The sequence below is a fragment of the Lytechinus variegatus genome, chromosome 13 (genome assembly GCF_018143015.1).
Source record: "Lytechinus variegatus isolate NC3 chromosome 13, Lvar_3.0, whole genome shotgun sequence".
Classification (NCBI taxonomy): domain Eukaryota; kingdom Metazoa; phylum Echinodermata; class Echinoidea; order Temnopleuroida; family Toxopneustidae; genus Lytechinus; species Lytechinus variegatus.
The window spans coordinates 34,500,086-34,524,280 of record NC_054752.1 but is presented as its reverse complement, the minus strand read 5'-3'; the positions used below and the strand labels follow the sequence as shown (position 1 = coordinate 34,524,280).

The 24,195-nt window shown below is 37.0% G+C and overlaps 2 protein-coding genes across 4 annotated transcripts; both read left to right on the top strand.

Moving 5' to 3' along the window:
- The first annotated feature begins 1,008 nt into the window (after positions 1 to 1,008).
- On the top strand, positions 1,009 to 10,262 carry LOC121426337 (carbonyl reductase [NADPH] 1-like). 2 transcript variants are annotated; one of them, XM_041622605.1, is made up of 6 exons: positions 1,012 to 1,245; positions 4,018 to 4,284; positions 5,189 to 5,295; positions 6,705 to 6,833; positions 8,953 to 9,097; positions 9,611 to 10,260. In XM_041622605.1, exons 1-6 carry the CDS (start codon positions 1,213 to 1,215, stop codon positions 9,821 to 9,823), a joined length of 894 nt encoding a protein of 297 aa, XP_041478539.1. In that variant the 5' UTR covers positions 1,012 to 1,212; the 3' UTR covers positions 9,824 to 10,260. The 2 variants fall into 2 exon arrangements, with proteins under 2 accessions (XP_041478540.1, XP_041478539.1); XM_041622606.1 differs by lacking the exon at positions 6,705 to 6,833 and having other exon boundaries at positions 1,009 to 1,245; positions 9,611 to 10,262.
- A 2,796-nt stretch (positions 10,263 to 13,058) lies between these two features.
- On the top strand, positions 13,059 to 23,968 carry LOC121426746. Of its 2 annotated transcripts, none has more exons than XM_041623130.1 (5): positions 13,059 to 13,939; positions 15,593 to 15,766; positions 16,499 to 16,563; positions 21,714 to 21,852; positions 22,507 to 22,642. In XM_041623130.1, the coding sequence occupies exons 1-5, from the start codon at positions 13,136 to 13,138 to the stop codon at positions 22,534 to 22,536; spliced, it is 1,212 nt and encodes a 403-aa protein (XP_041479064.1). In that variant the 5' UTR covers positions 13,059 to 13,135; the 3' UTR covers positions 22,537 to 22,642. The 2 variants fall into 2 exon arrangements, with proteins under 2 accessions (XP_041479064.1, XP_041479063.1); XM_041623129.1 differs by lacking the exon at positions 22,507 to 22,642 and adding an exon at positions 22,652 to 23,968 and having other exon boundaries at positions 13,066 to 13,939.
- Positions 23,969 to 24,195: the final 227 nt, after the last annotated feature.

Here is a 24,195-nt window from a genome sequence, read left to right as displayed (position 1 = left end):
GTGCAAACGAACAAAAACAACACCTTGTATCTACTGCAGAACTGACTGAAACTCTTAAAGTTTTATGAGAAAAGTTTATATAACAGGCCCTTTATTATACAGATTGATGGAATCCATTAACTTTAAATCCCATATACATATTATTAATTGATGAAGAAATGTTACGTCGATAAATGTACCAAGTTATATGCTAGCCGGGCCTATACCCTCTGGTGAATAAAAATCAATCAACCAACCAACCAACCAACCAACCAGCCAGCCAGCCAACCAGCCAGCCAGCCAACCAGCCAGCCAGCCAACCAGCCAGCCAGCCAACCAGCCAGCCAGCCAACCAGCCAGCCAGCCAACCAGCCAGCCAGCCAACCAGCCAGCCAGCCAACCAGCCAGCCAGCCAACCAGCCAGCCAGCCAACCAGCCAACCAGCCAGCCAACCAGCCAGCCAACCAGCCAGCCAACCAACCAGCCAACCAACCAGCCAACCAACCAGCCAACCAACCAACCATTATTCACGCTATCCTGAGACGTAGGTCATATGGTATTGTCCATTAATTCATGTACTTAGAAAGCACAGCTCTCGTGGATCGGCTAATTTAGTAATAATGATGATAATGAAAATACATGTAGTAATAATAATGATAATAATAATAATGACAAAATAATAATAGACATTTATATCGTTATCTATCTAGAAAATTAATATTCTATTCCGAGGCGCGATTTCACTATTATTTATTACCCCATCATTAGCTCGAGTTGCCTTTCAGCGCTCATGCATTCAAGGAATTAATCCTGCCAGGTACCCATTCACCTCACCTGGGTTGAGTGCAACACAATTTGGATACATTTCTTGCTGAAGGAAATTCCACCGTGGCCGGGATTCGAACCCACGACCCACTGTTTCAATGTCAGAAACTAATCCACTGGACAACCTCCATAATGCACGATAGGTTTACTTTTATAGCTGCTAACCCCCCCCCCCCCCTCTGTCGGGTATTTTTCCAGTGTTTCACAAATTGGTATAATAATTGTGACTAACCCGTATATAATTATGCGGGTAGATCAACGAATGGACTTTGGGAAAATGCATGTTTTCGTCAAGGTGGTGTTAGGGGACTATTTTGGCTTTGACGTTGAAATTCACACACGTGATCGTCACAGGAGAAGATTATTTACTTCTTGCATGTAGACGGAGCTATCTGGAGACAAGACGAAATGGCATCCAAGTCTGATGTGAAAGTGGCAGTGGTAAGCAATTATTATTGTTCTTGGTTAGGAAAATCATTGAGTATATTTTGTACGTCCTGACAGTCATTCTTATCAGATAATAAATTTTAGATAATGGTTGGCTATAATTAACTTAAATATTACTCAATTGTAAGTAGAAATCTAATATGATATAAGGGGCAAAACACGAAACGTTCACATCGGATTAGTTCATATCCTTGGAAAAGATCTCATCGAAAAAATATCATCGTTTTGGCGGGTCAGATGCGATTAACATACGGTCCGCTTCGGGTGACAAAAACAGCCCCAAAAGAGACAGGAATGGTTCCGTTTTGTTATTAAGAAAAAAAAAATTGAACGTTTCTAGAGTTCTTTTTTTTCTTTTACGCCTGAAAAGTACGGGCGTGGGTTTTCGTGCGATAAAAACAAAATGCTTGAGAATATAGGGTAACAGTTATAGGGGGTAAGATGAGAATCCCTCTGAATGCATATGTATATCTGTACAGCTATGTAGGCCTACAGTTAAATATTTCTCATGTAACTTTACTGTTTGAAAAGAGTTGAAGTTTCCGTTTTAAGTTCGAATGTCTTCAGAAGAGATTTAGATATCAACGCAAAGTGGAGGAAAAACAATAAATAGCTGTAAGTTCGAATATCTACCGTAGCAGCAAGTCCTATACCTTGAATACCCTACAATGGGGAGTTGAGTTACCCGAGGAGGCATGGGCCTAAGTTATATCGGGGGATCAGTTAAAAATGTATATGTAAATATATTCTTCCTGCACATGCTATTCATAGTAACAGTACAGTAACGTGTCTCTTTGTTCACATACTCTCATTCATGTAGGTGGTTATCAAGTTTTTGTATCTGTTTGCTGGTATGATAATAATCCTTTCAGTCGCACTTAATTTTTATTGCCGGATACACACCAAAATGAAATTTTACTAGCAGACTACTCTAGTCTATAACAACTGCACATCTTCACTATGGAATTCCATTTCATACAGTTATCATTGGAAAACATTACCGGGCTCATGCACTCTGAAAACAAATCAGTTAAAAATGACTAGATAATATAGGGTCAGTTGGTTGCAACAGTTATTCTAGTCATATTTGACTATTTTCTAGTCGTATTTTACTAAAACAGACATATTTGTCAGAAATTTGACTTGCACATCAGTTGCACCCAACTGACTACTTGTTTAGTCAATTTGACTGATTTGTTTAAGAGTGTACCCTACATCTGTTACCATGGATACATGTTTATACCGTGTGATAAAAAAATGACACCCCACCATTTTCCAATTAAGGAAAATTATAACATAACCACATATTATATATAGCTGGAAAGAGTATCTTCTTCCAAATAACTTGATAACATATTTTTTGGGCATGTCCTCACGCTTGGATAATTAATAATTATTCTTTGTAGTGATGTAAATTTTGACTTGCGCACAAGTAAGGCATGACTCCAATTAATGAATCCAGATGTCAATGATGTTGTAATCCTACAAGAGTTTCATTAAATTTTATTGCAAAACACCCTTTTCAACGATATAAATAGCATCTGGACACTTTTTATTTTAAATTCTCAAGTTAATTTCATTGAAAATGGGTTTCTAAATATATTTACTAACTCATGTAGGATTATGACATCATTGGCATCTGGATTCATTCATTGCAGTCATGCCTTACTTTGATGCAAATCAAATTTCACATCACAATAAAATATCTCCTGATTATCCTATAGCATTAACACATACCACCTGAATTATTTGGGAGAAAATACCCTTTCCGGCCATATATAATAATCATATCTTGATGAAATATTTTTTCCTTGAATTGGGGATTTGTGAGGTGTCAATATTTTTTTAGTTACACGGTACATATATTTTCCAGATAAAATATCCCTCCTCTAGATATCACGTAAAAGAGTAGGGCCTATCCATTGTTTTTGGTATTCATTTTTGTATTTGTTTTGTTTGTTTGTTCTTTAACCAACATGACCAAGGTATTATGTCTTCTTTTTATTTTTTGTAGCGTGTGTGTGCGAGGGTGTGTGTGTGGAGGGGGGGGTAATACTACGCACCATATACTAAACACAAAATATGCACGTTATTGGAGAATAATGTTTTATTATTATCCAATTACTGAAATTACTTACTTTGGAACTGTTACTTATTAGTCCGAACTAAATAGGCTTATCTTAACCATTATCACCACCACCACAATCATCATCACCGTCACCACCATCATCATCATCATCATCACGTTTGTATGAAGTTGCTATACACATAGGGGAAATTTATAGCGAGTTTTTAATACATTATTGTTGGGTCCCGAAAAAATAAAATGCGAATATTCTGCTTGGCCATGTTGGTATAAAATCTACGGGAATTTCAGAATAGAATATTTTCATACAGCTTGGCAATCACTAGATTTGCAATAATACATGTAAATGATGCCAAGACAATTTTAGAAAATAGAAAAGATTATCAACAGAGGGCGTCAAATCAGTCATTACAGATCCCCATAAAGATTCAGTGATGTAATGGTTTATTCTTTGGTTTTATCATTCGAATGTTGGATTGATAATTCACATTTCACATCACTTAACCTTCATCAAAAGTGTGTAAAGGAGACAGCCGGACAGGCTTTAATATAAAACTTTATTAATAACGTATGAAAAGTGAAAGGGGGATAAACCAATATAAATCTCGGGCATGTAATGGTTAATAACCTATTTACATGACTGATGATATGTAAAATAATTCCCGTTATGCTTATCTCAGGTAACAGGAGCAAACAAAGGCATTGGTCTGGAAATAGTAAAATCCCTATGCCGCCATTTTGGACAAGATGGCGTCGTTTACCTTACTGCGCGTAACGAAGGGCGTGGTCTAGCAGCCGTCGAGGTCCTTCGAAAAGAGGGACTCAATCCAAGGTTTCATATTCTTGACGTCACTGACCAGAGTAGCATCGATACACTTCGGGACCACCTCGAGAAAGAACATGGCGGGATTGATATTCTTATCAACAATGCTGGCATCGGTACATCGGTAAGTATTTTTATATCAAATTATATACTAGTATACGGGGCTTGATAGAGTAGGCATATATGCATTTATGAAGCAAAGGCTGCCAGTATATATCTACAATTTACTAAACACAAATAAATAAAAAAACAAAACAACAACATATCGGTGCTGCCGACTCGTTGAAAATGTTTTAGCTGCATGTTATATGACTTCTTTAATAGAACAACGCCCTCTACTTGTATCACTCTTCATGTACCAATTACAAACCTAAATGGATATGGAGACCGTGCCTTTTCATCTATCGCTCCGACCACGCCTCTGGAACAACCTCCCTTCTTCACTCTGTAAAATTGACAACACGTTGATCTCTTCATATCCTCTCTCAAAACTCACTTATTTCAGCAGATGTGTACTAATAAGCTTAATTGGATGAACCTGCGCCTATGAATATTTTTAACAGAAATGCGGCGCAATATATATGCTGTACATCAAAATGTTGTTAATAATATCAGAAACGAATCTTCAGTAGATGTGAACATGTCAGATGAAACATTATCATGATCAATTGGACCATAGTGTTGGACCCGTTCTAAAAAAAACAACGCTGTTTACTATATGATCCTTACAGTAATTGTTTAAACAGTTTAAACAAGTGTTTAAATCTTAAGCAACGAGGTTTAATTTTCAATATTCAATCTTCAATAAATTAAACATGATTGTTTAAACGGTTAAACAAATACTGTAAGGTTCATTTTGTAAGCAGCGTTGTATTAAATCTTAAACAGCGTTTTTACTGTTATATAAGTCCTTCGAGTTCACTTTTAAAGAATGGCATCACCGACAACTTAGTGTGCTATTTAAGAAAATCGAGTCTTCAGTTTATTCTTTCCAATTAATCTGATTTTCAATTCATCCATTTTTTCAGCACAATCTACCCCTTTACGAAAAATCACTGCCCGTTGTGAAGACAAACTTCTTTGCCGTTCTAGCAGTCTGCCGGAGTTTAATGCCCCTAGTTCGGCAAAGTGGAAGGTGAGTTCTTGCTCGTACTAACGTTATAAACACCGACAAAATGGTGTTAAGTCCAGCATCAGTGGGTGTTTTGAAAGCATCACATCATTGGGTGTTGGGAGTTAATATACGCTATAGGTTTTTATGCATAACACCGATTGGAGTTAAATAAAACCGATTGGAGTTAAATAAAACCTACAAAATTGTGTTATGATTATAATGGCATGAATGGTGTTGAACTAGCACCGCGGAAATTAGCACTGGTGTAAAATAATTGATGTATAGTAATATTTAAACACTGGTGGTGAAGTTATGACACCGTAGTTTTTGAAGTGCTTTGAAATGTCAAACAATAAACGTCAAAAAGGGAAGTTACTGAAAAAACTCCAATACTATACTGGCAAACTGGAGGCTTAGTTCTTATCATCAGGCATTTAAAAAAAGATATTTCAGAGACCATAGGCCTACATGTATAAGTCTACATCAATGATAAATTGATTGAAATAAATAGATAAAACTAAAACCAGGATAAAACTCTAAAAATCTCTTCAAAAGCTTGTCCCCCCTGGAAAATAAAAATAAAACAACCGACTATGAAAAAAAAAAGAGAAATGAAAAAAGAGAAGGGTGAAATTTGATATCATTTTCTGAATATTATGTCAAAATCTATCACCAAAAGAGGTATTTGTAATAAAAATGTCGAAATTTTGCTTAATACGTCATACTTTGCCCCATCATTTTTTGGCTCATTACGCCACTGGGAAGTTATGAGGAAACTTCAGAAAATATTTGAGTGGTTCTGGACATCAGTTGATGTCAAATATGGCCGTGGTATATTGACTGAAGACTTTGAATGAAATGTTGCTCTTTGTCTTCCTATTCTGACTTGGAGATATCGAATGGTTCAAAATCAAAGCGGCTAAATGAATTCATTTCACCTTTTTTGCAATATATCAACTATCATGAGAGTTATGCTTAGTAATATTCATATTTTTGAAAGTATCGCTAAATTCACTTATACGATCCTTGAGAAAAAAAGGCCAATGAAATTTCGTACAACCGCGTAATTGGTCGATTCGTATTTGAATGTTGGTTGATTTTTTTTAGTTTGGTTGGAGACATAAAGTTGGTATGTCTTGGAAACAATATCCTGAAATCAATTTCATTGTGCCGTCAAAATAATTTAGGAAAGTAAAAATAATTATTGTATAACTCCGTAGGGTCAACAATGTTGCAGGTTTGGCAGGGAGTGTTGTGCCCAGAGAACATTTAGATGAGGAAAAGAAGAACCAATTTAGAGAAGTTAAAGACGAGCAATACCTTGACCTTGAGGCTGTGATTGATGAGTTTCTGAAATAGGTTTTGTCATTATTCAATTGCTTGTTTAATGAAATTCAAAGCTATGAATGTTAATCATTTTCACGCTGTAGGATCGTTAATATTGCAAGTACGACGGGGTATATTGCATTTAGAGAACAGTTGGACGAGGATTTGAAGAATCGTTTTCGACAAGTTAAAGACGAAGAAGACCTTGTGGCTCTGATGAATGAATATCTGCAGTAAGTTACATAGATTGTTGTGATTTATGTTTACCATGTGACCTCAAAAGATAATCAGCACTCTGATCTAATTTCGGCAACTTTCGTAAAACTGCAATTTCATCCCATTGTCAACTTGTAGTTCAACCAAACAACTAGGTTCATTATTTGTATTCTACATTACTTTTTGAAATGGAAACACGATATCGCACGGTATTATATGACTCAGTGGCGTACGTAGGGGGTGGCTACAGGAGTTCAAACCCCCTCATTATTTTTGATATTCCAACCCCCTAAGAATTGACCCCCCTAAAAAAATTTGGAGATCCCCTTTTTTGCCTGTATTTTTTTTTGGCTAGTAAACGACTTAAGATTGCGATTGAAGACCTATTTTTGGTTGTCAACATTTCATTCAGCTTGAACTCCCCCTTTAAAAATATCCTGCGTACGGAAAAAACCCTATCCCAGTTGGTTGCAAGGCTCTATATTTATTTTCATATCATCACTGGCGCAAATATTCACCACTGAATGAAACGCGCCGTATAATCTAAAACAACAACATATTTGTAATACAACTAATTCTAATACAAACGATCAGTTACCAAAGCTTTTCTTTACAGATACAGCAACGAACATAATACAGTCAAATCATTCCGAAATATTTTTTTAATTTAAAGTCGAAATACGGAGAGGGGATGGGGTAAAATTCGGAGGGCTCCCGTGGGCTTAAATAAAAAAAAAAAAAAAACTTTTTTTCAGGAATCATGTTGTCTGATGTCCCATACATCTGTGTTTTCCAAGTTAATAATACAAGTCAAACTGGTTTTGTAAGGTAGCGGGAATGCCGGGGAGATGCAGTTTTGCCACTTTGGGGTCTCCAAAAGATATATATTTTAACAAAGTTAATATATGGATTGAGGTGGGGTACATTCGTCATGATTCATGTGCCAGAGCTTCATTAAAGCAGTAACCTGCAAAGCAATGTCTCCTGTAAATTTTCCAAGAGAAACAAATTAGAAACAAATAAAACAAAATTAATTTTGTTTTGTAGTGATCTTTATTATTCATTCAAAAATAAATTTCGTACATACATAATCAAGAAAATATAGAACAAGATAATAATTGCAGCAGTGCAATACACAAATTAAATAACAGTGTAATAAACATAACAGGCAAATTGTTTCAGAACAGAGACATAATCCTAACTCATATAAAATATAACATTTTAACAAGTTATGTATGCAGCTAAAGCAAGTAATAAAACAAAGACGAAACTACGCGAATTAAAAGAATGAAATTAATTAATTAAAAGAATGAAATTAATTAATAGTGTTTTACCGATACCGAAATGCATTTTGCCCGTATGTATCATAGATTACGGTGTGGCAGACACACCAACAAAAGCGTTACGAGAAGCCGATGGAAGCTATTGTACTGAGATTGTGTTATCTCGAATGACATACCATTGATCGCTTTATTGTCCGATTCGTGAGTGTGACTGTGACATAGAGGTTGTTTTGGTCTCGTTTTAGCGCAATATCACTTCATACATTTTGACATATTTGCCCTCTTTCTAAGCAAATTAAGACACTAATACTGTCATGAATCATATCGATGTTTTAGCTAATATATTCTCTTTCATGTAGAATGTTGACATTTTGTATTAATTGCTGTTATTTATAAAACAGTTCAAGATTCTTGAAAAAATACTCTTTTTAAATTATAATTTGCATAATTTATGTAAATTAGGTAATAATAAACAAGGATATCCCAATTATTTTATGACAATTTTCTTCCCTTACCCTAAGTCTTTATTTCCAATTTTAGGGCAGTTCTGGTGAAATATATAGTCTGAATTACTCGTTTTTATATATCGACATAATATGCAAATTTATGCAAATTACTTGCTTATTTGCATAGATACAGCGTGTCTCTTTGGATGAATCTTTTTCTTTTGACTCAAGGAACATTTGTGCCAAGTGGGACATTTGTACTCAAAAATGCAGCGTTCACCCTTTTTTTGCAGTTAACAAGTCAAAATTAGAATATAAAATGCTGCCCTTTACGTTGGCTGGCGGACATTGATTGTTTTCTTTCCAGAATGTCTTGCTCTATGTATGTTTCATTTACTCGAACACAGATCCTGCAAAGAGGGGACCATAGAGAAGAACAGATGGCCGGATAAGGCATACGGAATCGCCAAACTTGGTGTCATTGTTTGGACCAAGATACAGGCTAAGAGGTTGTCAGAACAGGAGATGACGCGAGGCATACATGTCAATGCGGTATGTAATCAATTATATTTCATGGAGAGTAGTTATGCTCAAAAGTTAGTGAACCTCATCACAAAATGCATTCTGTCATGCCGAGTGTTAAACTTAAGACATGGATCCTACTAGAAGGAATCGTGAATAAGACAATACAATGTTCGGCAAGCCCAGAGAATGTAATATTTTATTACCTGACTTCAAAGTTAGATATATAAAAACATGGCAGAACTTGAACACTTAATTCATTTTATGGTGGGATTCACTAACTATTGAGCAACATTGGTATATACCTCACCCCCTTAAATTCTTGGCTAGTTTTTTTTTATGTGGGATTAAGTAGAAGCATATTAATGATTCGTTGCACGGAAATTCGTTGGCTCGAATTCACAATGGTTTTTCAACGAACGTAGAGGGCAGCAACAAACAAATCTGAAAAGAATTATATTTTGAATGACATTTTGATGTTTGGCATTCTAAACATATCATCCATCTTTTCTTGACATATCATATTTGTTTTCGATTTTGCAGTGTTGTCCAGGCTTTGTATCCACCGATCTGACTGCTCACTTACCCGCCAATCACTATGGAGGAACTAAAATTACTACCGTAGAGGGCGTCGATACTCCCGTATTTCTCGCACTCTTACCGCCTGGTGCAGACGGGCCGAACGGAGAGTTCCTTTTGCGAAGGAAATCCTATGATTTCCTCCACACCGATGTAACCATTGACATATGTGAATAAAATTATGTGCGAATGTGCATCAAGACGTCCGATACGATGAAATATAATTTAATGTAATGTAATCAATAATGTAATGTAGTGTAATGTAATCAAAGACAGGGTTACACCAAAACCGAATTCTCTCGAATAAATTCGGACCGATTCTAGCCCGAAAGTAATGCAATATAATGTAATGCAATGTATAATGTTGTGTAATGAATTGAAGTGTACTGTAATGCAGCTGTAAAGCAAAACATGTTAAAGGAAGGTATTACCTTATAAATTTCAAAATCAAAGTTACTGATTCAGTTGCCATTCTATTATCATTCACAGCCCTTTCTGTTAGACCAGCGAGTCACGATCTTCAGAAGCCAATCATGAGCCAATTAATTATTCATATCTATGAGGGTACGACACTGTGTGGGATACGACTATCTACCAGTCGCGCCGGAACACTTTCATTTTTTTTTTGGGGGGGGGGGGCAAAATACCGAAGGGGGCTTAATATTTTTGACAGCGTGAGATACCGAAGCGATCGAGCGGGAGAGGGTGTGGCGCCCCCACGGTAAGGACTTTGTGTAAAAATGGTGTATAAAAGTTGCGTTTCCAAGAGCATTCAAAAAATAAATTTCTTGAGAATTAAACATAAAATTCATATGAAAGACTTTACCAATAATTTATGACAAACTGAAATCTACGCGCAAACGATCGCTTCGGAATGTGGTTTTCATGTCTGATCAATTAAATTACGTATTACGCTTATACTTCATGCAATATCCTTTCAAAAACATTTATTTATGTACATTTACATACACGGACGACGCGAAAGAGCACAATCATCATATTAAGTTTCAAGTAATTCCTGTCAGAGCAAGGAGTGTATTAAGCAGGATAAGCGGAGCACAGAAACAAAAGAAATTCTATATAATGAAAGTCTTTTCAAATTCAAAATGTCTGTTCTGAGGTGGCAGACGTCGATAAGCACCCAAATCTCCATTCTATGCAAATCATTTCTGACATCAGCATTGGAGATAGTCCCTGATTATCCATGCATTGGCAATACGTTTCATATTTTGTAAGTATATAGAGGGGAAAGAAATTTGACAAGCTTAATTGTCTAACAATTTAAAGTTTTTCTGAAAATCATTAAAGTTTAAAACATTACTCGATTTATGTGTTTCCTTTTGCATGTTTTGTATGGCTGGGAAGCACTTTTGGATGACTCCTTCAAAATCTTCTTTTTTCTTTACATATTTTCTGGGGAAAATGTGACCATAACTAGGAAATGATGAATATCAAATTCCAGGAAATATTCACTTTAATAATCATGAACTGATTAACAAACTACCGCAGTTCATAATGCACATTATGTAACATTATTTAGAAGAAAACAATTACATTCCAAAAGCGGGTGTGGTTGACGGTACACCATGTGGAGTATTCGAAAAAGTGGATAGAGGAAGAAGTGAAATTGATAGGAGAGTGGACAGTAGTCGAGTAATTTTTTGTTTAAATGAGCGTAGTCCTGAAAAAGACAGTAAACCAGAAAAGGTTGAAGATTTGAAGAGGCTTGAGTAGTTGATGGATGAGTACTCCAGCTCTGCACTCCATTCGCCGACTCAAACTAGCATCTTCTCATTTATCCAATAATCCAACTACTCAAGCCTCTCTAACTCTTTAACCTTTTGTGTTTTGCAGTCCGATTTTCAGAAATACACACATTTTCAAGAAATATTACTCTAGGACCTACTCTCAATATATATCTTCCAATTTCTCGCCTACCAATTTTGCTTCTGAAGAAGTAAAATTGATAGGCGAGATATTGGATGATTGAGAGTATGTCCTAGAGTAATATATGACGACCTCGAGATGTTATGGTTTCTGGGCTTGACAGCTATGACATAGATTCCATATTTTGCTCGACTAGCGTTCACGCGCGTTAGTGATATCGGGTCATAGAGATGTATATGTACATCTCTATGTATCGGGTCCGGTCTTTGCGTTTCTGGGCGACCGCGCGTTTGTTAGCCGATACAGCCAGCATGCATTGGTAAACCATTTTCAATTAGTCTGAAATGTATTCATTTAAAGGTAAAACGTTATCACACTGTAATATGATGGAAAAGGGGCTTATCAGAGGTATGTTTCACAGAGGGATATGTTCGTCAAAAGACGCGAGGCTTACTATGATATGCAATTGCCCCGTCAGGGGCGAAATTTTTTCATTTTTGACAATGGAAATGACAATTTTTAGGCAGAAAAGTGCCTTCATCGTTTATATTGTCCTTAAACATGTTAAATAATTTATTCTTTTTCTACTTTTAGGGGGCACATGGGGGGGGGGCAAAAATCTCGTTTTGCCCCCCGGCCAAAAAAATATATATATATTTGGGGCAAGTGCCCCCACTGCCCCCGCTTCCGGCGCCTATGCTATCTACATCTCAGAAAGTCATTTTGGCTTTGGTGCTTATTTTCCTTGTTTACTTGTTTCTTTATTTTCTTTTACTAATTAGGAGACCATTTTAGATGTTGATTGGAGTTTCAAAGTTAGGCCTATCATCTCCATTAGCCTAACGCATACACTCAGGAGCAAATAGGAATTATGATACCTCGGAAAATCATGATGATATTCCGACAGTTAATTGGCAGTTAATATTGTTACCCCCACCGCCCCAACTCCTCCCCCTGTTGACACTAATGAGGAGATGCCTCTATGATTTTAATTCTTCCTTGAAAACTCTAGCCAAAATAAATGAATATGAAATATAAACCATAATTAAGCAAAGCAAACAAAACTCGTTGTTATTATTTTGAATAGGCAAACAGGTCAGTTTTGTCTATTGTTGCTTTGTAAATTTGCTTTCCTTTTTTTCAAAATAGAATGATTTCTGTGTTCATTCTATGTCAGTTTGAAAAGTAAAAGAAAGAAAGGAAAGAAAAGTTCTCAGGAAATCGTGCAAGACCACCTCTCCTGCCCTGTATTATTACGTTATCCTGACAAGCAAAACAAAACGTTATCCTGACAAGCAAGACAAAACAAAACGAAAGTTGTTTCGGAAGAGAGCGTTCCATACAATTTCTTAGTCTGCGACAAAGACTGGAAATGCTGATGATAACTTTGATAGGAAAGCTTATATCATTACAGCCTATATATATCATTCTGAATTTAAAAAAATATTCATTTGAAATTGCTAATCATTTTGTATTTTCTTGTTTAGGTTTTCATATTACAAATTATGATCTTTGCCTATCGTGACTCTGAGTCTGTTTCATGAGAGTCTCAATAAAGACTAGGAATGTAAATAAATAAATAAATTATGAAGATGCCGATCGATGATCAAGATGGCTGAATTCCGCGGATTGAAATATGATAAATTATCGTATTTCAGCACACTTTGCTTTATAATTTTGATAAATGCCTCAATAACATTCGAAGCTTTAAGCCCTAGTTATGAAAACGTGACAGAATCAATTGAACCTGGTTATTTATTCGCCAAGTTTGCTTCGAAGTTATCGGCACTCAATTTCAGAGTCGCCCGTCGCAGCAACACCGATGCACAGACGCAGACTGACGGGGGTCGTGGCCGTGCCCGTGGACCTGTGGCTGGGCAGTGCAAGAGCCAGCTGCGGGAAGACATTGCAAGTGAGATCGGACCCTGGACAAGTCGCACGCCAGACCCAGAGGACCGGGGACGCCGTGCCTTGAAACCAGGTAGGGCCTCTTCTGCTCAGCCTGCCAGCACAGTAGCGGTCATCCCGTCTTCTGTCTTCAATAATTCCCAGTTCCGTCAAATGATCAGGTCGCAATGCAGGAGTGAATTTCCAAATTGCTACAGAAACAAAGCCAGCGTACTCCAGAAGGTGGTTACAGACTATGCAAACTTTGCGAAAGGATGGCTGCCAAATTGTAATATCACCCGAGAATGCGCAAGCATGGCAGAGCGAGGGAGAACAGAAAAGTGGTTGAAATCAAGATGGACGCGCATAGCCACAAACCGATCAGCGAATCTGCCGGTCTGTTATGAAATGGAGGATTTGGAAGAGTTATCGCCAGAACGGGTGGATGGATGGTGGTTTGATTTTTGCTGCTTTACTGGAGCTATCTGCAATCCATTCACCCCAGCAGGATGGGGCAAGGTAATTGCTGAACTAGTCCAAATTGGATGTTGATGATGTCTGGAAGCTCTCTTTCCAAAAGCTAACATAGAGGGCCTCCTGATTTCTAAGCTCTAGCCCAGTGTGTGTGTGTGTGTATTTGAGTTTTGTCAGACGTGTATCAATCAGATATGATTATTTACGTCTGACATTTAACGTCACCATCCGAAAGACGTGACCAGGGCTCGAATCTCTGCATCAATTTGTAATTTCCCCACAGCTTGGATTACAGGCGCACGCCACAACGCCCAGTGCCAATTCTCTCATCTCACTGAGCAGAGGGGAGGGGATTTGCAATGGGCTAGAGAGCGGAGCCCCTCTCTCTTAACTTTTGGGCAAGCTTCCAGACAGCAACATCCTTTGCTGAACTAGCTTGAACTGAAGTCCAAGATAAAAATATAAAAAATAGAAATCAGGTCAAGGGAGATAGAATATAGCCTCCTACAACTTTTTACAAGTGGTTTGTAATTGAAATAAGATTTTATTTGGTGTTTTCTTCTGCATTCATATCATTTATACATATAAGTATATATAATGTATATATATATATATATATATATATATATATATATATATATATATGTATATGTATAATGTAACAAAAATAATTTGTTAGTACTTTTGGGGGGAATTAATCATAGATAAAAAAATATCAGATGATCTTTGTAGGTTTGCAAGGTGAAGTTTATAACATGGAGAAGGTTTACGGTTCACCATGTGTAATATGACAAAAAGAAAGGAAATATAGGCAGAAAAATTGAAATGGAAAGACAAGAAATGAAAAACATCATACCCCACAGTCGACAGTCATGGGCATCATAGCAGAGGATTATCATTTGCGTTTGGGGGACGCAACGATAGATGGTCCTCCCCCCCCCCCTGAACAAGTGATGATCCTCTATTAGGATTATGAAAAGATGATTAAAAAATAGTGAGTAGGCCTACAGTACTTTTACAGTACATGCAAGACTCCTTTCAGTTTCAAATTAGAGGCCCGGCCCTGTATATACTCTGGCTCATTTCATTATTACCCGGGTACCAGTATATTTCAGTAAAGATCCTAACTAAGAATTGGTATCTTCACTGGTTTCATGTACAAAGGGAAAGTATTAAGATTGCTAACTTTTTTGATAAAAAAAGTGTGATGCCATTATACAGTGTATGCTCTCTCATTTGCATACACTGATTCTTGCCATCTCATTTTTTTTATTTATTAACCCTTTACGTGCCATGAACACATATCTGTGCAAAGAACACATTTTCGTGCAATGGTCATACAGCTATTATTATGCCTATTGAATTTTGAGGAGTGCATTGCATGCATGAGTGATTCCATTGTTCAGTTCAGCTTATGGTCAAGCGGTTTAACATTATTGTCTCAGGAGTGATTCCCTTTTTATAAATACAAAAATTATATATAGACTCTGAAAAAAAATTGGCTGATTGCAGTGAATGGCACATTAAGAGTTAAAGGAGGAGAAGATGAAGAAAATTTAGCATGAGATCAGCAATTCAAGTAAATATTGTAAATTACAATGTAAAATTGATGGAGATATGACACTTATACTAGATTCATATGAACATTGTAGCCTTGATTCATATACACTGTTTACAAAGATTTCTATCCATCTACAGCTTTTGGTTGGGGACCCTGATTCTGCGCATCAAGTGTCTCAGCATCTGAGTATCCTGCATAACTCAACTTGCTCTCCAGAGGGCAGCAGACCGGTTGGAGAAGTGGGCCTGGGAAGCTGTGGTATTGATACCATTGCTGCATGGAATGTGCTCAGTGGACCAAACCTTGCAGAGGTACAGTAGCACATGATCTCCAAACATTCTTCTGTTAAAGCAGGGGAGTGTTTCATATAAAAGCATCCTGTCTCAGAGCCAATCAGGTGCAAGGATGTCAGTAGCTTATAACCAATATTCAGTGACTGTCTGTTTCATGGAAATGCTCCCCTGTTCATAGAGTAACACACAGCTTTACAAACAATTGGAATAAGAGGTACCAGCATGTTAACCCTATAGGCCTACCCCTCTTCTGAAGAAACCCTTGAAATGTCTTTCTCTACCCCTGGTACCACCTACGTGTAATTTTGGAGTCCCTCAAGAAAAAAAATGTCTCAGTGATGACGGTTTTGAGCAATTGACATATTTGGGCCAAGGTCATTTCCCCCCAAAATATATTTTAAAACCTCTTTATACCCATTCCGATGTTACAGGTATTTGTACATTTAGCAAAGAGAGAAGAGATATTGACCTGAAACTGATTAAATGTAGTATATATTGTGTGTGTATATATATATATAGTAGATAAGTAGATATAGTGAAAAACCATTTAAGCTGCAAGATAAAACATTAAAATGAATAACATTTAACCAAGTATATAAATAAATAAATAAATGACATAAGTCTATCAATCAATCAATCAAATGCTTAATGCAAAGTGTCATTTGGAGTAAAAAGAATATTCAGTGTATACAGAAAATCTTAATTTGATTGTTGTACAGTATTTTTATCCTTCAATCATTTTTTTTTCAGATCCAGTCTGAGGCTGTGTCATCTCTTGTTCATTGTAGCCCAGAAATGTGGATAAATCCAGTGAGGTAAGAATCTCAAGTCACTAACATCTCAATCAGGTCTTTTGTAGTCTTTTTTTTGTTTTTTAAAATATTCGGATCATAATATTAATAATACTCATTGTATTTGTCGCAATATAGAATTTTTCTGTGGAAATGTCACAAAATGGTGAACAGCATCTTTAATTCAGTTCGGGGGGGGGGGGGGGTGCATGATATTTTACTGCCATTGGATGTATACTGCTCATGGGGGTGTAACTTTATGTTTAATCTGGGCCCCGTCTTACAAAGACTTATGATTGATCCGATCAATCGTAACTATGGACGGCCAGCAACGTCGGCATCAAACATGTTTGTTTAAAATATTTTCTAGCTATGATGTATATTCATGCATTCATTGTTTTCTTGAAAATTCACTGCATTTCTCTTTGCATAGGGAGGACATTGTGTAAGTTTTTCGTAGAAAAATTATGACACTGATGGATTTACATAGAGTCACGATTGATCGGATCAGTCGTAACTCTTTGTAAAACGGGGCCCTGGAGTTTGTGAACTTAATTGAAATCAGTCATGTAAATTCATTCACTGAACAGAGATCCATACCAGACTCATAAGTTTTCATTAAGTAATTTGTTAGCTTATTGCAGTGAATACAAATGGATCCACTATTTGATATTGACATTCAAATCAAAATTATTGCCCCGGCTATTTATTCTTCCAAGTAGCTTATAGTAACAGCTGTTGGGCTTCATTGTACAGAACAGCTGTTTCTGTTGGCTTTGCATCCTTGGATCCATCTATTTGGTTTTGTAGGATGAGTTAAATCCTGATATCATTTTCTTGATTTTTAATTCTGTTCTTGTGAACAGGATGATATAATTGCCACTTGATTTGGTTTTGGTTATTTTTTCACAAGTAATTTTTGTATGGGGAAGGGGGATAACATGTATGTGCTGTAATAAATGATGCAGTATTTGGTACCCTGGGGTACCAAATAATAATCCGCCATTTTGTTGAATTATTTATTTTATTTTTTGCGCTGTACCCTGGGTTACCAAAAAATGTGAACAAGTATATTTTAATGTTTTGTACAGATTTTTTTTCTTTTTAGTGATCTTATGTAACAATTAATGCATGCAAATGATAACTTTATTCTAATTTTCATGTTCTGTTCTAATCTTCACTGTTCAATAATGATACCTGTAGTTGTTCATTATTGATCGTATGTCTTTGAATTCAATTCAATTCAATTATTTAGTTGAATATTTGAATGAAATTGGAAATTAAAGTTTGTTCGTTATCAAACATTTCAGTGTCAGTTTCTCTCATTAATTAACTAATTATTGGCATTAGATTGTATCAAAGAAAGGAAATAGCCGTTGTGATCGTTGTCCCCATTCATTGTCATGATTGTCGCACCGATTGTACGACCGTGATCACCATGACAACAATGTAACTGTACACTATTACAACACGAGATGGCGCTGCACAAAGCCGTACTCCGGGGTACTACGGTACCCCGGTGTACGGCGTGGTGCATCAAATGCTAAATAGTCACACTAGATTTACTTGTATGGCTAATGTAAGAAAAAAATTGTATGTGCTGTGTGTTAAAGGTAAAAGAAAGTAGTTGCAGCAAACAATTATTTCATGAGAAAGTCTTTAAAATCAATGTTAAATGCCTCCATATTATCATAGATCTAATAATAATAATAATATTCCGCATTTATATAGCGCTTAATACATCGAAACGACGTCTCTAAGCGCTTTACAGACATATTATTACCCTAGACATCGAATCCTTGCATGCCCGCATACAATGTATGCACCTTCTCCACTCCCTGGGGAGCATTCCAACAAGAGTTCCAAGACTCAATTGCTAGGCATACAACATATAGGCTTTCACATCCTACCGGGTACCCATTTAACACCTGGGTGGAGAGTGGCAAAGTGTGGATTAACGCCTTGCCAAAGGACGCTAGGCCATGGTGGGATTCGAACACACGACCCTCTGATTACAAGGCGAGAGTCAGAACCGCTACACCATGACGCTTCCACGAAAAACTTACACAATGATCTAGTTCTAGTACATTGAAGCAAACTTTTATCTTTGTGAAGTCAGGAAAATCTTGGCTGAAAATGGATAATTCAGATGATCACTGCCACAAAAAGACATATGCGGGTCAGTGTATGAATATTGTTTGTTGGAAAAATACCCGACATATTATAGAATTCTGTGATTATTTTGCTCATTTCTCAGCAATTACACATTTTTTTTCCCCAGAGCTATTCATACAAATACTTTGATGATTATTTCATTGGATTCTGTTCAAACTCATTTTGAGATCGTTACCACAACTGGTATTTATTTTTAACCTGGAACATACACTGGGTTCTACGTATTTCATAACAGAATGATAAACAAATAGGTGTAGAGGTGTTGCTCAGTGGATAATAAGTATTCAGAATTTGAACCACAATGTCGGGGGTTTGAATCCCACTGCGGCACTTGCGTCCACTTGAGGCATTTACTAGAATTTGCATTTGCCACTCTCCACCCTGGTGTAGTAAATAGTACTTGGTAGGAAGGAATGCTTGAGCACCTAATCAGGATAGCTGTGCTAAAGCTTTGGTAATGGTATGCAGACAGCAGTGCTTATAAAACATTGTATGAAGCACTATGAATGTTGCATATTAATCATTATTAAGCACCCATCATTTTTGTCTCACCTGCATAGCAGAGTGAGACTATAGGCGCCGCTTTTCCGACGGTGACGTCGTCAACATTGAAATCTTAACCAAGGTTAAGTTTTTGAAATGTCATCATAACTTAGAAGGTATATGGGCCTAGTTAATGAAACTTGGACATAAGGGTAATCAAGTATTACTAAAGATCCTGGTCAAAGGTCATTTAGGGTCAATGAACTTAGACCATGTTGGGGGAATCAATATCAAGATTTTAACCAAGGTGAACTTTTTGAAATGTTGTCATAACTTTGAGAATATATGGACCTAGTTCATAAAACTTAGACATAAGGGTAATAGTGTATCACTAAAGATCATGCTTGAGTTTTAGGTCACATGATTATGGTCAAAGGTCACTTACATGTAGGGTCAAGGAACTTTGGCCATGTTGGGGTTATTTGAGGAACTATCATAACTTTAGTTTAAAACTTTATGGAACTAGTTCATGAAACTTGGACATAAGAGCAACCATGTATCCTGAATATCATGTGTGAGTTTCAGGTCACATGACCAAGGTTCAGCAAACTTTGGCCATATTGAGGGTGTAGGAGGAATTGTCATCATAACTTTGAAATTTTGTGGATCTAGTTCATGAAACCTGGACAAACGAGCATTCAAGTATCCTTGAATAACCTGTGCTAGTGTCATGTCACATGACCAAGGTCAAAGGTCATCTAGGGTCGACAAACTTTGGTAATTTGTGAAATTGTCATCTTAACTTTAAAAGTCTGTGGATCTAGTACTTGGACATAAGAGCAGCAATGTATCCCTGAATTACCTGTGTGCATGTCAGGAATATGGCCAAGATCAAAGGTCACTTAAAGGTCAATGTACTCTGGCAGTGTTGGGACTTGGGAGAATTGCCATCATAAATCTTAAGAAGTTTATGGATCTAGCTCAAACATCGACAGAAGGGTAATCAAGTATGAATGATTGTTTTGCACATGTCTTAGGTCACATGATCATGGTCAAATGTCATTTTGGGTCAATGGACATAGTATTTTATTATCATATTAGTGTTTTCATCTGTGAATAATTATTAGCTGTTTTCAAAGGAGGCACTGCTGCTATATCGAATTGCGTAATGCAGGCAAGACTGCCAGAGGTGTTCCACTTGTTTTGTATTTATGACTTTTTTTCTTTGTCAATTTTTTCTGTATACCAAATGCCAAAATTTTGAGTTACAACTTTTTTTTTGCTTTTGTCAAATATTTGAAACACAACATACCCCAGGGAATAATTTTTCTTTACAAATTTGAATAGCATTTTCTGGTCATAAGAGAAAAGCTCTCAACTAAGTAATGTACAGTCCTACATGTATGTAAAAATATGCTATACAAAAGACTTTTATGTATAGCAGACTTTCAGATATGTGGAGCAAATTGTGATGCGATACCAGGAAAATTATTCTCTGTACCCCCTTCAAAATATCCTTGAACAGTGCCTGTACTTTATCAATAGCACTCTCCAACATTGCAGCATGAGTACCTTTATTTTATTAGCAAAGTATCTGTTTTTTTAATACACACATTGCATTTCAATGAATGAACATCTGTTAGGTCCCCATTTACTCCACCTTTGTCTAGGAAATTAATGCCTGTATTTATGATTTATAGCCTTACCTCTCTGATTGAAAGGCAGGATTAAGAACCACCATGTCATGATGCTTCCATAAGTGGACTGAAAATGTCACATCTCCCTGGTGCCTGTTTCACAAAACTTTAACATTGGAATAACAGTTTAAAGCTACCGAAAACATTCAATTTGATTGGCTGATAGTGAACTTGTTAAATGATACAGCTGATAAAAAGTCTGTATGAAATGGGTCTGTGGGCAATATCTTTAGTTTTGTTTCTGATCAGAAATTTAAAGCCACCATACCCTGCCCTAGCAAGTGCTGGAGCACAAGATCAAGTAAAAAGGGTTTGTTTCCAATCATTCTAATGCCAATTTGCCTACTATTATATGGTCTACATGTACAATCCACTATCAACATGGTCTAATTGCCATTTCGTCCACTTACCATTCCGTCTTGCGACCAGTTGGTTGAATAGCCATTTAGTCCAATAGCATTTGGTCTAATTGGACTAAGTGTTAATCAGGCGAAATGAATGAAAATGAAATGGGTATTGGACCAACTGGTTAAAAGACGAAACGGTCAGAGACGAACCGGTGATTAGACAAAGTGATTATCAGACCAAATGGTTATGAGACAAAATAATTATGAACTGAATGGCATTAGACTTTAAGGTAGACCATGTGACAAATTGGCAATAGAGGAATCGGCAGTTTACCAACAAAAAAAGAAATGTTGACTCTAGACTTGTATTGTGCAATTGATTTTATCTGACATGTACATTGTATCTTGAACTTCTATCAATGTCGGAATGACTTTTAATCATTATGATAATTGTATCTTTGGTCTGTTTCAGAACCTTTGAGGCTCTGTTAAACAAGCTTACAGCATCAGAAGTCAGGACTGTCCATGCCATGTTTGATGCCCATATCAGTGCACAGAAAGGATTGACCTCACCGCAGATAATGAACTCACATTCCAGTTCTCCCATTATGGTATGTATCACCCATCAGGAAAGAGCAAAGAATTGCAATAGATTCACTTCAAACTTAAACTAGGATTGCTCTAGAATAATTGTGTAACCTGTTTGATTTATAGCAATCTCAGTATGAGATTGATTTGATAATCAGCTTTTCATAAATGATGTGAAAAAAATATTATATCAATTTATTGCAACTCTTTATGTTAAATTAAGGGCTAGATAATCTTCATGTAGACATGGTCAAGAACAGGCTTGATAGTAAGATCTACTTGTCACATGATCCAAGACGCAGCATGCACATGCCAAATGTTTCCTATTAAAGACACAACCAAGACCAAGTTTTACTTCCCAACAGCTTGAGGGTTCACCTGCCTAACCACCCACAGTGATGTGTACCCCTTCTTTTTTGGAGAATGTGAATGTTACATCCGTTACATCCAAGAGTTAAGACCTTATCGATAACCTGCAAAAATTTTGTGAATTCAGCCATGGATGGATCATGACCGGATCCTCTCCATCATTTAATGCTAAATAATAATACTTATATCTTAGTAGGGGGAAGAAGGTATCGTTCAGATAAGGAAATATTCCAATCTTAATAGTGTCATAGATTAACCAACATCCAAACCTTTCAAACAAATCTCATCTGTTGATCATGTGACTGCAGAAGCGGCATGAGTTTGAGCTTCTATCTTAGTAGGGGGAAGAAGGTATCGTTCAGATAAGGAAATATTCCAATCTTAATAGTGTCATAGATTAACCAACATCCAAACCTTTCAAACAAATCTCATCTGTTGATCATGTGACTGCAGAAGCGGCACGAGTTTGAGCTGACCCCGAGGGCGGTGTCCGGTATCGTGGTGGTGATCATCCTCATCTTCCTGAGCGTCTTGGTAGCATCATGGGCCATCTACCAGAAGGTCCAGTCCTGGAGACATCCCAGGAACCACATCCAGTACGCTCCTATCGTCATGCAGGATGATTTCCTGGATGTGGGCAGCCAGGAAGAGATGGAGACCATAGGTTCTTGGAGCAGGGTAGAGGACCTAGGACCTGACTCGGATACAGAGGCGGGCCGCTGGGGTCGTGGAGAAGGTGGGACAGGGTAACGATAAATCCATTTGGATTGATGTCAGTTTTTATCCCTTTTTTTAATCTTTTTTTTAAAAAGCAATTTTGTACTTATTTATTCTAAATTAACATACTGCTGGGTCCTGTGGCAGAAGAGATACCATTTATTGTTCAATTAAGCATAGTTTAGGTCTGTGACAAACTATGTACAAAAAGTGACAATTAGTTGTACATGTAGCATATCTCTTATGTTACTTACACCCACTCAAGTTTCATGTATATACATATTGCTACACATACATGGCGTGAAAAGTGAACCCCCCCTGACAATACAAAGCCAATGAAATTGGTATCTCTGTGAAAGTGCAATACTAGTCTTTTTTCAACTATTAATTTAACATTGACACCAACGATGTATACTTTAGCTGTGGAAGTTCTGAGCAATGTAAACTTTCTTACTTGGTGGTAGAGTAACTGCCTAGCAAGTAGAAGATGTCATGTTCTGCAACTTATATCTTACCAACAGCTTTATAAAATGGCCCCCAGGTAGGAGATTTATAAAGCTAGTTCTAACAAATGACTGGTGATCCTTTCTTTTTTTTTCATTTCATTTATTGATTCCACTTTTAAAACAAATATCATAATATACATAACAAATGTATTCATACATTACGTCGAACCCCGTTTGGAGAAAACTGCAAACTGCGGTATTAGACCCCAATTTGTGTTTGAAATCATTTCCAAGCCCTGGGGGCCGTTTCATAAAGCTGTTCGTAAGTTAAAAGCGACTTTAAGTTTAAGAACGACTGGTGATCATCGCCAATGGTGTGTACCATTTACCGCAAGACAGGATCACCAGTCGCTCTTAACTTACGAACAGCTTTATGAAACACCCGCCTGATCAACCCTGCTTGGCCAGGTAATCCCGCCGTCTCACCACAGGCCAGATTATGAGCGTTGGGCCAGGGACGAAATGATAAGCAACAGCTGTGCTATTAGGTAAAAGACTTATCTGCCTGTAGTAGGACCTTCGGAATGAAATTATTGTATTCGATATTTAATCACGTTTTCAAAGGCATATTGTATTCAAAAATTCAATGTTAGTCCATTTCCAATTTTGAACGAAGAAAATCGACCTCGAAATAAGGAAAGTAAGTGAATAAAAAATGGCAGCATGCTTTGCTGGGACCGCGCTCGGGCTGTTGTGTTATCTTCGGACCGAGGTCAAGAAACAGGTGTTTTGATACTTACATTGCTTGCTTGGGGCAGTAGGGTTTGTCGTACT